General features: G+C 38.6%; 1 protein-coding gene across 4 annotated transcripts in view; it reads left to right on the forward strand.

Annotated features, from left to right (window-relative positions):
* The first annotated feature begins 16,138 nt into the window (after positions 1-16,138).
* PDLIM3 (PDZ and LIM domain 3) overlaps positions 16,139-16,938 on the forward strand; it is a 22,071-nt gene continuing 21,271 nt past the window's right edge. For 2 of the 4 annotated variants that reach the window (XM_009075749.1, XM_009075750.1), the window contains exon 1: positions 16,252-16,344. In XM_009075749.1, coding sequence (XP_009073997.1) covers positions 16,252-16,344 — 93 coding nt within the window. Of the gene's footprint in view, positions 16,345-16,938 lie in introns of all 4 variants that reach the window. The other 2 variants (XM_009075746.1, XM_009075748.1) reach the window with 2 other exon arrangements.

Raw genomic sequence — 16,938 nt, forward strand, 5'->3', positions numbered from 1 at the left:
TGTTGGGTATTGGGGTTTTTTCCTAACATAGCCACCTGAAAAATATTCACAAGTATCATGTACTGATTTACTTCACTATATATGTGTATGTATGTTTATGAAACCCGAGTTACACATTCTTTTTAGGAATTTAGACAGAAAAAAGTCACAAGTATCAAAACCAATACAATTTAGAGGTGGGTTTTTCTTTTTCTGAATGAAACAAGTATTTGAAAGCATACATTTTCCATAAGCAAAGGTAAGCATAAATAGCAAATGAAATTAAGGCACAGGATGATAATGACTATGGCTTTATTAAAAAAAAATACTCAGATTTGGATTCTTCAGCACCTTATAGATGGCAAAAGCTTCTGCTGCATTTCTCATGGGTAAAGGATCGAAATTATCAAAATGTATGTAGTCTCTGTAGCATTTTGTACATATGTTTGCTTTTTTGTACAGAGCCATTTGGTTGTTGATTTTTAAAAAATTAAGTTCCTTATTTGATCTTTGCCCTCTTCACATACAGAACATTTCAATGCATTTTTCTTTTCTTGCTCTGTTTACCATAAGCACACCTGGATAGTGCAATTCTGTAAGATAGCATTTTATGCAAAATTTTATTAATTAAAATATGGTTTACCAGCCAAATCTAAATGTACATATGTCTTTATTACTGAGAAATGTCATTAAGACAAAGGTAAAGAAACATCTTTGTGCAGCATACCTTTATTATTGCAGATTTCATGGCAAAAGCTTTATATTCAAAGGCTTTCAATTTTAAACTAGATCTGCATGCAGCTTTGCTGTGAGATTAATACCTATCTTTGATGCCATTTATGATTGAAGACTTAAATATCTGTTGCCTGTGATATTTAAAAAGTACTGTTTCTACTCTGTATCTGATTTTAGAAATATGCAGGTTTTTCATACCTGGCTTTCAGGTAACTGACTTTGAATTCCTACAAGCAAAAGGTCTCTGTGGGTTTTTTTCTTGAATAGACTTCTAATAAATTTTGCTTGGAGTACTCAACTGTTTCCACCATCATTTCTCAAAACATATATAACATATTACTCAAGTATTGCAAAGTGCTTAACTCCTCAGGCTTATATGCAAATAGTTTTTGCCTTATACAGAGATTATTTTCCCCCTCACCATCAAGCATACACCAGTTATATATATGGGCAACTAGCATTGCCCACACTGCTCTCAGCTGGTGCACTTCTGTGTCATCCCTAAAACAATTGATGGAGTTTCGGCATGGAGTGTGCTAATTCGAGATTGTTTTTCTCTTGCCAGAGCAACCCTTCACTCCAGAAAGGTAAAATACACAATGGTAAAAACCCATTATACCTGGCAAAAGTTCCTGCACCCTAATCCTTCAACAAAGGCAAAGCAAGAACTCCCCTGTAATGTAACAGCATAGGAATATGATTTAAGGAAAACACTGATTTGAGGGGAACATCTTAAATTTGGGACATCTCTGTCTGGCAAAATCTGCAACAAAGAATCAACGTCTGCAAGCAGCAGCTTCTGGGGTTTTGGGAGGGGAAGGATTGATTGTGTTTCTGTTGTGGGTTTGGTTTTTAACCACTGGCTGGTAAGACAGTTACTGCTAGTGCCCCTGAGCATCTCTTTGGTCCTGCTTCACCGTGTCACACTGGCTGCCCTTGCCAGGCTGCCTCCTACCAAATGCTGCACGTGGCATATTTCTGCCTCTGAGGAGTCCAGCACAACACCAGCCTCTGTTTGGACAGGAGTAACCCATTTCCCTCAGCCTGATTCATGCTCGGTTTTGTCTTTACAGTAGCTGGGCTGGAAAATGCAAAACCACCAGCACCTCTAAACAATTAAGTGTCTAGCTGAAAGTGTTATGTCAACAGGAAGGTTAAGACCAGGGACTCCATCAGAAACTCCTTTGTCAGTATAAACATTGTCAATGCTGGGAGACATTTCAATCTGGACAAAGCCTAATTTAGTATCACTGAGGTAAATGTTCTCCTCTTTTGCTAAAATAGCTTAAACCCACCACATGCATCTCTTGTTACAGCCTGATAACCAAATACTGGAGTACACAATCAAATGTTGTGTGATTTGCCCTTTCTTTTTGCTGGGTGACCCAGTCTGGGATTCAGGACATCAGTGAAGCACTGCTTGGTGCCAGATACCTGTGAGAACTGTCAGAAATAGGAAGTACTGTGCTTTAATAGTCTTTTTCTATAAAAACTAGCCTAATAACACACCAGCTGGTTAGTGTAGTCTTACTAAATGTAAAGAAATTCTGGATAGTTAAAGGGTCTAAGTATTTAAGGGGTGAAATAGAATCATCTGCAAATTACAAAGTGCGTGAAAAAAGGGAAAATAGAGGCAATTGTAATAAGGATAGCAAGTCTCCAACACTTCGGGAAAAGAATGTAGTATTAATATTTTTGTAAAAAAGTAGAGAAATATCTAAGTAATATCCAGGTAAACCAAATACATACAATTCTGCTAAGTCTGCTGAAATTCCAACTATACTACTTAAGTAACAGACCAAGGGATTTTTTTGAGTTTCCTTGTCCCCTATAAATTCATGAAAGAGACCACACAGGACTAGGTGGTACTTTGTCCTTAAGGCCAGAGGAAGAGAGACCTGGGGAATTAGAGGCCAGCCAGTTTGACACCAAGGAAGAGACCAGAACAAATCCATTAAAATCCTCAGATATTCATGGATTTTTCTGGAAATTTGTGTATCAAACCAATTCCCTTTTCTTTTTTCAGCACATGTAGCATGCATCTTGATTTCTTGTTTCTTTTAATGCTCTGAATTGGCAGCTGTGTTAGAAGACTAAGAAAAGTCAGTACCAGTCTAATAAAATCAAGTCTGTTGCAGAGTTGTGCTACATTACAGACAAATAGGTAATCTAACCACAGCATCCCTAAAAACCAGTTGATCTCAGCGACTGGTTGTACCAATGAGCTGTGTATCTGCGGCTGAGGCAAAGGCTTCTTGAAACAAGAAAGTCCATAACATACCAACAAGCCAGAGAGACTGATGCATTAGCAGTTCAGGGTAGTGATCTATACCCCAAACTAAGCAAAGGGTCACCTAGCAGGTCTCACATTCTGTCACCCACCAAGGCAAAGCATGTCATTCTGCGATGCCTGGTATTTACTAGTTGCCTTTTAAATGCTGATATTCAGAACCCGGACAGGAGCACGAGGTGCTTCCTGTGCATTTGAAAAAGCAGTGCATGAGCCTGTGGGAAGCTGGAAACATGAAGTCAGTATCTCTAGAAAGACCTTAGGTCATTGCTAAGTATAGTCCCTTACAGCATTTATAGTGACATGGTGAAACTCTGCCTTTGCTCCAGCTAACAGCAAACTCCTTTGAAGTCAGTAGATCCCACAGTTTTGCTAATAGTTTCTGTCTTAGTTTGTAACTAAAATTGCACAAGAGAGAAGCACTGAATCAACTGAATGTCCAGTTTGGGTTGGTTTTGTTGTATTGAAAAGTACGAGTGTACACAGAGACCAGAAACTGCTTAACTGCTCCCACCACACAGCACAGCAGATAGTTCCCTTCTCTAGCACCTAACTGGCAAGTTAGCTTAAAGTCAAATTATATGTGGCTCCAAAGTTGCAAAAGCATATTAATAGGGCAAATAATTCATTTTTTAAACACATTTATACATCAGAACCCCTAGTTAGGACAGCAAATATCAATCAGACCAATACCTGAATCCACCCATTTTACAGAGCAGGGAACTTGACAAACCAACACAGGAATCGGTACCTCATCTGTACACAGTAAGCAGGGAAGCTGAATTGATTAAGACTTTCTTCTGCAACTCCATGGATAATCAATCAACATCATGCTATTCATTTGACTGGATACAAAAATTGCCATTTTACCTTTTATCCTCCCAGATAGTTAAGTTCCCAAGTCCCAGCTATAAAAACTGCCCAATAGAATCTATTATTCTCATCAATATAGTGAAGTCACATCCCTTTAAAAACAAAAAACGTTTTTACATGTATCTTTGTAGAACATGACAAAAATCCATAAAATCCATATTGAAAGTGAAGCGAATGAATGAATTCCTACTCGCACTTCCCCGAGTCAGATACCGTTTAGGCCAAAGAAGGTGGTACTGGTGACATCTAGGGTCTCATTTATGGGCTTTGCGTCACCTCTGAAGTATTAAAAAAAAAAAAAAAAAGTTAACGGAAGTTTCTAGGTCAGAATGTGGTGATGAAACCAGGAAAGAGCCTGAACAATCCTGCGCCTACTTTAGCAGAAATGTGCTGGTTGGTTACATCGTGCACCTGCACCCAGGACTCAGAATCGCAGAATATTCGGCGTTGGAAGGGACCCACGAGGATCATCGAGTCCAACTCTTGGCCCTGCACAGGACATTCCCGAGAATCACACCAGCTCCTGTTTCATTTGCATCCATGTGAATGCCATATATAATGTATTATGAATTATGCCTTCTGGTATTTAAGTTCTGTTTCCTCAGGAGTAACAAAGGAGCAAAGCTTTGTGTTAACAGACTATTTTATATTCCCAGCAAGTAGAAATCATTCTTACTGAAATAGCTTTAATGCCTCTAACAACTATCCCATAGCAATTTTTTGCACAGCCTTTGTATAGTGACGTCACATCTAATTACAGATCAGGAGCACAGAGGGTTCCTCTCCAGCAGAATGGCATTACATCACGAGTGACACCAGGGCAGGGGGGGAAGTGTTGACTGACAACCAGAAATGCGTTGCTAGGTTTATCCTCAGTACAGATACTCACATCTCAACAATTTATGTTTCTTGCTGCCAACACAAATAACAAACTTGGAAGCCATTATTTCATCACCCACATAAACGGATAGCAAAGTAATCCTCCTACATTTTCCATCCATCACATAGATCAGTAAACCACTTTAAAAACATCCCATGAATAATGTAATTATTTATTTCTACCACTGAAGAATTACCAGAGAGCTACACATAACGACTCTTGATGCTTCCCTCCAAAAGGGAGGGGATACACATCTCTGTCACAAGCCACCATCCCTTTGTAGGAGAGGGTCCTGTGTTCACATATGTCTACTTTGGGTGCTGAGCTCTAGCTCCAAGTGACTTGAACAGCAGTTAGTTGTTTAAAGATCTGAAATAATCTAGTCCTTTAAGATTTTTTGGCTGTCTCACATTAAAATAAAATGGAGTAATTTTATTTCAAGACTTTCGGTAAGTGCCACTTAAGCAAAGAAATAGACTGCTGTGTTAAAATAATCAAGCCTTCAGTCGTTTGCACTGAGATTTCTTGCCTCAATACAGAGTTAAGCGTACAACTGAAACCAGCACTGCAGATGGGGAACACTGAAGAGACTGAACATGTCGTTCTAAGTGGGTCATCGCACTGCTTCTGTCGCTGTGATTCGCTAGATAAACCCCAAGCATGCAATGACCCAACTCATGCTTCCCTAGGTTAATGCTCCAAACTGTAATGTGAAACATGTACAAATACCAGCTGGTTTAATACCCGCCAGAGGCTTTTCTTACACCACAGATTCATCTGTTATAGATAGGGCTTTTTTTCACACGTAACTGGAAGTATGTGAACAGGTGAGAATGAACCCTTCCCTCCTTACACCATAAAAGAGGAAAAATTAATGTGGCCAGTATGTCTGGAGTGGTAGAAAGCAATGCTTAAATGCCATGGAAGAGTTCTAGGAACTATTTATAGATTCACTTCATCTGCTCCTGCAGTCAGCTCTGAGGTACAAGGCACAAAGCAGCACTACACACAATCTGAAGCAGAGAGCCATATGCCATCAAAACCACAAGGAAACGTCTAGGATGCACAAAAAACCCTCTGCTAGCCACCAAGCCATACTTATGTTCTGAAGTAAGCACACTGCTACAGAGGGGTGCGATTTTTGTACCTACCATTTGAGTTTAAAGGAGTTTTAAGAGTGGTTAGAGAAAGAAACTGGCCCAAACCTATGTCAGCATCAGGTAATATTTCCTGATCATCACAGCTTTAAGCACAAAACTGCTGGGGTTTAAGCTGCTACAGAAAACTGACTTTTCAGTAGCACATATCATTGATCAATTCTGTGCACAGCAACCTGAAATTACTGCTAACTATCCAAATTTTCTTCATTTTTTACAACACACACTTGCTTTGTTTACAGGGGTAAAAAAACACGAGATTAGAATAAATTGTGTCATTTATAGACATATATTCACAGGCACATCCTGTACCTCAGATACAGTAACAGCAGATGTTTCAATCCCCTCAAGAAAAAAAAAAATAGCCCAAACAAAAACTCCAAAACAAAACAAAAACTCACCAAAACCAGAGAGGTGAGGTGGTTACTAGTGGTGAAAGAGCAGGGAGAGCTGTTTTGGGCCCTAGAAATAGGACCCCTGGCCCATTACATGGAGCCAGCCATGTCAACCTTCTTCCTTCACCACACACACCTTATACTAACACAAATGATACCTTAGAAAGGCAACTATTACACAGACAGACCAGACTAGGAAGAGACAAGTGCGAGATCAGCAGGGGAAGACACAAACCACTATGGCAAGCTCAACAAAAGTCAAGCAATTACTGAAGTACTCCAGGTTCTATAGACCTCTTAACTGCCCATCCTAAAAGGTGACCTATCCTACATTTCCCTCCTGTTCTACCACTACTCTTCTTGGTCAGACCCAGAGGCAAAAGGACTATTGAAAGAAAAGCAGTCAGCCATGGAAGTATGAAACATCTTACTACCAAAAAATACTGCAATTTTGGTTTAGCCCATTCAAGGTCTTACACTCTGGCTCTTGCCTTATCCAGAGGTCTACCAAAAGACCTTGGCATCTTGAAATCATTATTGAAATCCAGAACTTCCAAAGGTGGATCAGGCCATAAAATGTGTATTGGCTAACAGCTCCCACAGCACATGGACAGTTGGTTTAGAAGATCCTGGCTTTAAACATGCTGACGTTCCCTCACTTAAGGAGACTTTAGTAAGATACTTTTAAGCTCTGGGAAGCTCAAACCCAGGGGAGAAAAAAAAATTCAATCTTCAGGGAGGCTTTTTTTAAATTTTGCATTTCTAAATGGCTTTTAGTTTTCAAGTTTATTGGAGTTTAGTTTGTTGGGATTTGTTGGGTTTTTTGACTGGAGGGATTTGGTGGTAAGGATTGTTAGCAAGACAGTCTCCAGGTCTTTATTTTGAGACAATTTTTTGTTAGGCAGTTTACTCACATTTCGTAGCACTACCTGTATATGTCATGATTTAGCTGTCTTCTCGTTGTAGAGAGAGAATTACCCTTTGAAAAGCCATAGAGGAATTACCCATATTATGGACTGGATTTCTACACTATCAGCAGACTTCAAAAGCAGAAGTTCCTAGGTATGGAATAAATTATATTAACTCCCCACATGCTGAAGTATAGCAATAGTGGATGTATGAATAACAGTTTTAAGTCTGTTTGTGTATATACATATCTGACAGTTTTCATATCTACCATTTCAGATCCAGTAATTACATGTTGATAAAATGTGAAGCCTGTCCTAGTTAAGTATCTTCTGGTTTTGTCCTGCTGCAATTCATCCTTTCTCATGATACAAGCAGCTCTGTCAAATGTTTTCTCAATCCTGTGCACCTACCCCTACATTCACTGAACAAATCAAGCAAAAACTCCAATCAGGGCAAAGTGTTAAATACCTAATTATTTACTTCCATTCAGTATTTTCTTCTGCTGTTAAAAAACTAACTCATGGACAAGCTGCCAGTGTCCTTTAAACAAGCAGGAAGAAATCAAAATTGCAATGGGGAAAATACTTACAGTACAAGCTACATTTAGGCACTACTCCTGAGTAACTGCAGCGTGCGTCAGGACCCGAGGATCCAGCTTTGTGGCTAGCTGCATTCTGAAGCTGCTAATCTCTGGCTCAAGGCCCATCTTATACTTAAAACAGAATACAATATTTGTCTTTCAGCTGTTGCTGTTTGTCATGACCCAATAAACATGGCTAACTCTTCCATAGCAACTGCTGATAAAATGCTAAACCCAAGCCACAAGGTAAAACAAAACAAAAAGATGCTGAATACAATATTTTATGGAATGTAAGACAACAATTGTATATTGAAAGAAATTTTGATGCCTTTCTCTAAGAGAAAAATACTCAGAAGTTTTGGCACTTGGGCTACAAGTGTCTGTGGCCTTACATGAGATCTCACATGTGATCTCATCATTTGTTTGTGTATGAAGTCTCATCTCTTGGGAGACCACAAAATAGGTCAAGGTATTGATCTAAAAGTTTGACACATGCTTTGAAGAAACCCTTGATTGCTCTGCACTTAGGGAAAAAAATGATCCAGGTATTCTTTCAGGCTTAAGGCAGAATGAACCTATTTTTTTCCCTTCCTTCTTAGCTTCCCAGATAGAGATTTTGGGTCAGTAGACTAATACAAAACAATCGTATGTACCTGTTGCTAAAGATGTCTTCTCTCATATACACAAATGCACACAAACTCAAAGGCAGCAGTTGGTGGAAAAACCTGTCAACTACAGTGATACAGAATGAGCTGCCATGGACAACAGTCCAAGTCCTCATGGTCTCCTGTTGCCTACATAGCTCCAAAAACCTGCAGCAAGCCCAAGGGAAACACCAGACGTACTCTCAATGGCATTCACACTGTTGGAGTACAGTTGCATATAAGCACTTTGCTCTGCTGTATCCAAAGAGCCCTATCAAAGAGCACTATTTTACAGCCAAGGATAAAGACAAGGACTAAAAACAACTGCTTAGAATGAAAACTGGGAGAAACTTCAGAAGAAGCCCCAGACAGGATGAGAAGCTTTGCCTCCTACCTTACTTCTGTCTTCCATAAAGGTGCTTTGTAAATAGTCATAGCATTCCCAGACTTTTAGTACCTGTTGTATACAATGGAAGGCACTCTCAATAAGCCAAATGATGATCATTATGGACAAGTAAAAAGCTTTACAAAAATAAATCTTAGAGCAGGAATAAAGTACAAATCAAACTATACAAGCCTGAGAATTTTCTTTTTAACTAAATCACTGTTCTTTTCTTGATGCTTTTTCAGATATAACTTTCACTGACAAATATAAACTAGAAGAAAGAGGAGAACATACACACACACAGGTGTTTCCATAGGGGAAGGACATACTTACACTACACGCAGGGTCTTGAGTTGACAGTTTTACCACTCCAAGAAGAACAAGTTTTCTCCTATCATCCAGTAATTACTAGACAAAATGCTAATCTCTTCAAAAAGCACTGCTACTATGTCCTGCATGACAAGCTTTTCTAGTCATATAAGTTATACTATGAATCTGTTCTTGAAGTCTTCAATTTTGAAAAATTCTCTGAAAGCTTTGTCACATCAAGTGCTACTTTATAGAATCAGCTCCTTCTCCAGTGGCAGCACACAATCTTCATAGTTTTGTTTTCCTATAACCTTTTATTTTTATTAGTTAAGGAACAGAACAAGGTTAATTATAACATAGAAGGGGCATACCACAGAATTCTGTGCCAGTTTTAGTCTCTGAATAGTGTGGATACAGTAATTCACATCCCATAAATGAGACTTGAATGGAAATTACTAAATACACGTCTGAGAAGATGAAATGTCTAAGCCAGATGTACACAGCAGAGACTGACTGGGTCGTATCTGAAATACAGTCAGCCAACAGCTTCTAAATATGTAAGATTACTGCTATTTTCTGGATTACAATTAACATACCCCTTTGGAACAGCTCATGCTACTGAACTTCCATAGCTGCCACTGCCCATTTCCCTGATCCTCATCACCTTACTTCCTCCAGAAAGACTGTCAAATAGCCTCTTCTCTTCTCTGCATTTCCAATCACTGACTTGTATCATGCACTCCAGGACAAGAAAAGATGTATGGTTAGCTACCACTGGCATTTTAAAAGCATTCATACATGTGTTTTGGCCTACACAGATACACCTCCCATCTTCAGGAAAAGCATAACAATGGTGGATGCTCTAAAGCTTCTGCCCTCCCAAGATGACTGGGGTGAAGAAACTACCCCAGCTTCTGCAAATTGTCTCAGACAAATGTAATGAAATCACCAAAATAGCCCAAAGGCAAGGTAGCAATATCCTCTTGTCAGCAGGGTATATGGGGCAATAAGCTGTCACCACACACACACATTCATGCCTGTTTGTAGCCACTACCAGAGAAAACCTCATTTCATAGAATCATCACCAGCCCTAGATAACAATCTAGTGGTAGATGTTTACCTTTTACCACTACAGTTTGAAAAGAACAAGAGGTAAATGTCTTGATCCCATTTGATATCTTCACTGTCCCTTTAGTAAATAAGTGCTTCTTTTGAAAACACAAGATTAAAGTTTCCATGTAGCCATAAAAGATTAAATGAAAGCTAAAAGAGTAAATGAAAGCTAAATGCATAAAATTCCAGATAAAAATCAAGAAATAGGACTAATTATTGTAGAAATACAAAATGAGACTTCGCTTTTACTAGAGGCAATGCTGGGTATCTGAAGAGGTATGTTAACATTCTTGTAGGTACATGTTATTACAGACTTAATGAAGTATTTTGACTGCTGAATGCTGCTCTATAATATGCATCATGAAAGAGATTCTATAAACCTAAGAACTTCTGTGCATTATGTGTTCAGGTAACGTCAAACGGCAATCACACCAGAGAGCTGTGTAACAGCTGCCTTACATTGTTCAAAACATTACGCACGTGCCAGCATGTTGATTTATGAACCATACTGGACTTATCTGGTGGCACAAAGCCTTGCTAGCTTCATTCCAACTTTACTCCTTTGGAATGAGCTTATTTCATTTCCAGTGCCAAAATGGCCTTTAACTTTGAACCAAAAAAGGCATCAGCTTGCCAAATTTGGAGGTGATGTTTGACTGTAGCTATTAAAGGGAGCAGAACCACTGATGAGTGAAGGAGTTCAAAAGAAAAACAACTCTACCCTCAGTCAGCTTTAAGATTCTCCATCAGAATTTCTACAGACTTCCAGAACAGAGGGGCAAACACTTTTCCACACACAACAGGAAAACATATCCTCTCTGAAAGCATTCACACTGAGCAGTGCTTTGCAACTTACTTGTTTGCTAGGAACCATAATTAAAATATGAGCTGACATTACACCGGGTTCAATGAAGGACAACAAATGTCTTCCCTAGGCACAATAATATCTTACCACCTGTAAAATAAGCAAAGTAGCAATGCTATGACAGAAACAACACCTCAGGAAACCAGTGCAGTAATCAGAATCTTAGCACCACAGACTGATAGTCAAAACATGCACGTGTCAGTTTGCGAATGACATATAGACATGAGTTTTCACAATTAAGGTGAACAGTACTTCAATGCCTTAATGTCACATAAGCATCTCATCCATTCAATATGTCCTTTAGATTTTTTAAACAAGTCATTATTTTATATATTCCCCAACTCCTTCTTTACATTTTTTGAAAATCAAAAGGAAAAACAAAACAAACAAACAAAAATCAGTGCACAAATTTCAGACAAGATGAAAACTGAAATGAAACCCAAGGACATTTGTAATTAAACAAGCTTTTGAAAATTAAATATTTCAATTTCTACTTAAAATTTGCTTAGAAGTTTATGAAACAGTTCTGAAATGTACCATTTCAGTAAAAAACCAAAAACATTTAATTTCCATTTATGGGTTTATTAATTTAGAACAGATCTTTAATGTAGGCTTTAAAAGGCTCCAAGACATTTACTTCCCACTTGCCAAGTAGAAAGATTCTTGAAAAGAGTGAGAAGCTTTAAGTCTTCAGTTTCTGCAACATTCTCAGAACAAATTTATCACCTTCAAAAGATAAATAATTTGGGGGGAGGAGGAAGAGAGGGTGAGGGAAATAGACAGGACACTCCTGGCTTCCTGAACCTGCATACAAAAAGTTTAAGAAACTGCTTATCAGTTGCAGTTTGCTACTCAGAACTTAAACATCAGAGAAAAGTATGAGAGCTAAGTGAAAATGATAAACAAAAGTTTAAAATGAAAGGACAGTTGACCTAAATCACTGCTTCAAAATGTCTACAAAGCTGGGGCAGATGGGGAGGAGTTGTAGGAATGTCCTTCTCCACCTCACATGTATTTCCAGCCTGGAAATTTCTAATGCCTGGGACTGGGGTACAGTACCAGAGCCCCACTCCTTTTCTTGCCAGATGCATGAGAAGAATAACAGAGCTGCTCATTACACCAGCTAGGAAAAGGAGAGAGGTTTTCTCCTTTGCCAGGAAAAACTAAGGGTACTGCTAATTTATCAGACATCCACTAATCAAAAGCTGATATGAAAAGTTCACCAGGATCCAAGTTATTAACCATTCCTGAAAAAACAAAGCAATAAAATTACAATCTCCACATAAACAGTCATTGCTTTGGGAAACTTTTAAAATAAGTAGTATTTATTATAAGACGTCCCAGATACCCATGAGTTTTGAAATAGAAAACAGGCTGTTCAGCTTGGAACACTCTGACCTTTCACCTCTGGAAAGCCAGTTTCAGTACAAGCTGTTCCACATGTGCAAGTGATTTCAGACTCCATTTAGTATTTTAGTCCACATAAACAGTCATTGCTTTGGGAAACTTTTAAAATAAGTAGTATTTATTATAAGACGTCCCAGATACCCATGAGTTTTGAAATAGAAAACAGGCTGTTCAGCTTGGAACACTCTGACCTTTCACCTCTGGAAAGCCAGTTTCAGTACAAGCTGTTCCACATGTGCAAGTGATTTCAGACTCCATTTAGTATTTTAGGCTGTTACTCCCTGAACCTCACAAAGAGTGGCCTAGTCCTATATAGTTTATTATGATATAGACCAAGTACTGAAATAAGACAAGAGGTTTATGGCTTAAAACACACTCTGAAGAGGGTTTTTTTGTTTCTTCTTTTACCAGGGTTTGTTCTAGTTCTGCAGCCTGAAAGAGAGCACTCCATGAGTTTACAGAAGAATTAATTGGTTTAAAACATTTGCTACTTCAAACTTTTTTTTCAACTCTTGGTCTGCCAAATCATCAAGAAAGCAACGCTTCCTTCCATCAAGGCAGGGGACACACTGGGAAAGAAAATGGGAAACTGACATCCAAAAATATTCTGATGTGAGTTAGGAAGTGTGCCTTTTGCTAGCAACATGGAAAACAGTGCCAAGCCACGGTCACAGGAGTTTGATTGTCCAAAGCTAGTGAGGTGGCATAACATGCAATGAAGGATTTGTGCACTATGCTACTATTCTGGACACCTAATTTGTGACTCCAGCTCCCAAATCTCAAAACCTTGAGTGATATGAAGAAATTTGACACAGTTTCCTCTCCTGCCTCCTGTTTGGAGGGCTTGGGGGGAAGAGTGGTTGTACTCCTCCAGATTGCATTGGATAGAAAGATAACATTTGGCACAAAAAAATCTAATGAAATATCAACCTAGAGAGAAAAAGTCTGCTTCAAACATTTGGGTAATCATACTACAGACCAAAAGACTACATTATAATTCTGAAGAGGATACTTCATACATAAATTCACAGCACAGCCATTAAATTAAGACGATGCATATTTGCAGGCAAAAAGTTGTAACAACAATGATCTTTATAGTACAACAAAACAAGAAATCTATTCAAAGTAATTGTTTTCTTATACGAAGGATTCAGTGACACAAGAAAAGAAAAAAGAAAAAATGCCACCTAAACGTATTTACAAAGATGTATTTTTTAAAGCTAGAACTATTATGAAAGCCAATATGATGAGCAGAGAAAGCTGTAGCTAGGTATGTCATTTGAATACCTATACTGTCATTATCCTATTACTCAGTTTCATATGGTTTCATTACAATGACTTTAATTTCAAGATTTTGTTATTTAGAAGTTACTCGGTAGGTTTAGCAAAGTCTGTCCCAGGAGAATATTCTCATATGTAAGATGCCTTAAAACCAGACAGAAGAAAATAGCCTTTACTTTACTGAAGGGACTGTACCTTTATTAAGTGGATAAAAGGCTCTGGCATCAATCCAGCTCAGCTGAGCATTTTGGTCTAGTATGAAAAACCAGAAGTGCTGTGGGTAGATAAACCAAAAAAACCAAAAAATTTACACATACTATATAAGTGGATGAAGGACTTTCTTAAAGGCAGTCACTGAAATTAGGAAACACCTTTATGTCACAAGAATCAAGTCAGTATTGCCTTTCAAATCTTTACTTTTCTATTCACTCTGTAATTCAGAAAAAAAAGCCCAGCCTGTGCAGCCAGTGAAACGTCAATAAAACAGGATGTAGCAATTGCTGTCCAGAGCAACAGCACCTTGGAGAGCAAGTCACCCTTCCAATAAACCAGGTAGGGAAAAAAAAAAAACTTTGAACAGGAGCTCAGTTTCATATATGCATGTGACTTCTACTGAAATTCAGAACAATCACCTGCCTCTCAAGAGGTTAAGCCTGCCCTCCTCTTACCTAACAAGATTACAAGGGACATATGAGCAAACCTAAGTATAGTAAAGAAACACGAACAAACTTTACAGACGCTTAACCAACCTCAAACTAGGATTCCTTTTAAAAACCCACTAACAACCAAACAAAAAAACCTCACACCCAAAAAGTAAGGCTATGTATTAAGATATAAATCAATAACTTAACAATGGGAATTTGGAAGGAATCTCTCAAGTGAACAAGTTATAAAAGTATAATTTTTGACACTCAAAACTCAGAGCCTGATTGTGGGTTTGACGTGATACTGAAATTCTTATATTTCCAAATCATTTTTTACTGAAATGCATTGAAGGATTCACTATTTGAGACTGCCAGTACTCAAAGTAAAACAAAATACAAATTGCACACGGAAGAACTCTAAATGAACACATCTAATGTTATTCATTCCCAGCCATAAACCAAAACACATGACAGGATTCACTAGGAAAAGAGGAGGAGAAAAAGAGTATCAAGCTGAGAGGGATTTCCACTGAAAACAGATGTTCGGAAGGAGGAAAAAAGGTAAGAAACTGAAGTACTCTTTAGTGATAAATTCTGACCTTGAACACACAGAACATAATTGATCAGGATGAACCACATAGTGTTAATACATTGAAGGCATATACTGTACCAATCTCAAAACATGTTAGGACATACCAGAATATATATACTACTCACAAGGAATGAGAGGGATTTTTTTCTCAACTTCAAAATATACAAAAATATTTGAGCTACCAAGACTGAGATACCCCTAACCTAAACACCTGCCTCATTTCCTTAAATGTGCCTATCTTCCTTCACATTCCTAGCATAAGTTGTGCCCTCACAAGCTCATGGCAACTGTCATGCTGCAAGGTCTTTGTGAGACAGATATCCTTTCTGACAGTTCACTCTGAAAGAGTCACTACTATTTGTTTTGCTCCCATCAGGGCACGAAATATACTCTATCAATAGAGAATAAATACTCTGGAGAAGAACACAATCACAAAACCCCATGATTAACACTACTAACAAGCCACAAGTAAATGACGAATACCTTAAAAAAGCTAAGATTTCTACAAAGAAAAAAGACATCACCTAATACTGCATTTCTCTTCCTCAGTATGAGAAATATGTATGACATCAGTCCAGATTTTTCAAGGCATTAGGACTGGTGCATGCCATGATCTCAAGTGACTGTCTAAAAATGCAGCTGAAGGGCTGGAAGGACTTTTTAGTGCAGTAAACTATTACATTACAAATAAGACAAGATGTAAAACAAGACTTTGAGAAGGAAATCTGCTTATCAGTATTTCTGTTTACATGAAACAGAGTCACATACAAAGTCAAAGCACTGCATTGCATAGCTGGAACAAGCAGCAGCAACGCCATCAGCACAATATCAAATGAGCAACAGGGTTGCTTTAAGAAACCAGAAGGACGCTGCATCCTGAAGCTTACTGATTGTCAGGCTGAGGGGGACGCCAAGGCAGCAGATAAATCTGATGTATTTGTTGTAAACTTTCCAGCATTCAGGCTTTATTTGTCCGAGTTTGATACTCCCCTCTGTGGGTGGAGAAGCTGAGGAACTATCTGACGTCACCCAAAGAGTAGGGATAAAGTGCAGTGCTCGCAGCTTTGGAATGAGTAAAACTTCCTAAGAGGTATACGAGGTCAGTGGCTCTGTCTGGCAGGTGCTCTGCTGACAGCAGCCTCCCTCCTACAGCTCTGCTCCTCACACAGACCCAAGGGAAAAAGAACAGTAACCAAGAAAAAAACAGCCCACAATGCCACAAAACGTTATCCTCCAAGGACCGTCACCCTGGGGATTCAGGCTCTCAGGAGGAATAGATTTTAACCAACCCTTAATCATAACCAGGGTATGTACTCTTTTCATTTTCTTTCTACTTATGCCATTAAATAGTTGTAGATTTTTGCACTTTGATTTTCAGGAGTTAAGAGCTGCAGACAAAGCTATGAGTAGATTAGCAAGTAGCTGCTAGTTCTGAGAGGAGCCAGCTGAATGCTAACAGTTTGTGCAAGTTTTGTGTGACATGTTTCTGTGATTGCTCTAAGAGACTTTAGCTGCGCTTCTACTTAGACCTCAAAAATTAAATTCAAGTGCCTTGACAGCAGAAAAACTCTGGCATGATTTCCCAGGCATTCAAAATTATGTTTAAGCATACTAAAGGCCAGATCCCACTTTTATCCTTTTCAAGGCTAGCCCCTGTGATCACTGGGGGAGAAGACTGCTTGGCAGCAGCTCCTCATGTCTGGGAGTTTGTGCTTTGCAGGTTAATCTGACCCTTATTTAATTAAATGTAGTTCTGATTATTGCCAGCAAAGGGAACAGCACCCAGTTTTGCCTTTTGTAAATATTAAAGCAGTGAATTATTAGTAAGTCAACCAGTCCTGAATATGAAAGAGATAGTTATTGGGTGTTTTCTGCCATATTTAGGAACTGGCAATTTACC

The sequence above is a fragment of the Acanthisitta chloris genome, unplaced genomic scaffold, assembly GCF_000695815.1.
Source record: "Acanthisitta chloris isolate BGI_N310 unplaced genomic scaffold, ASM69581v1 scaffold13365, whole genome shotgun sequence".
Lineage (NCBI taxonomy): Eukaryota > Metazoa > Chordata > Aves > Passeriformes > Acanthisittidae > Acanthisitta > Acanthisitta chloris.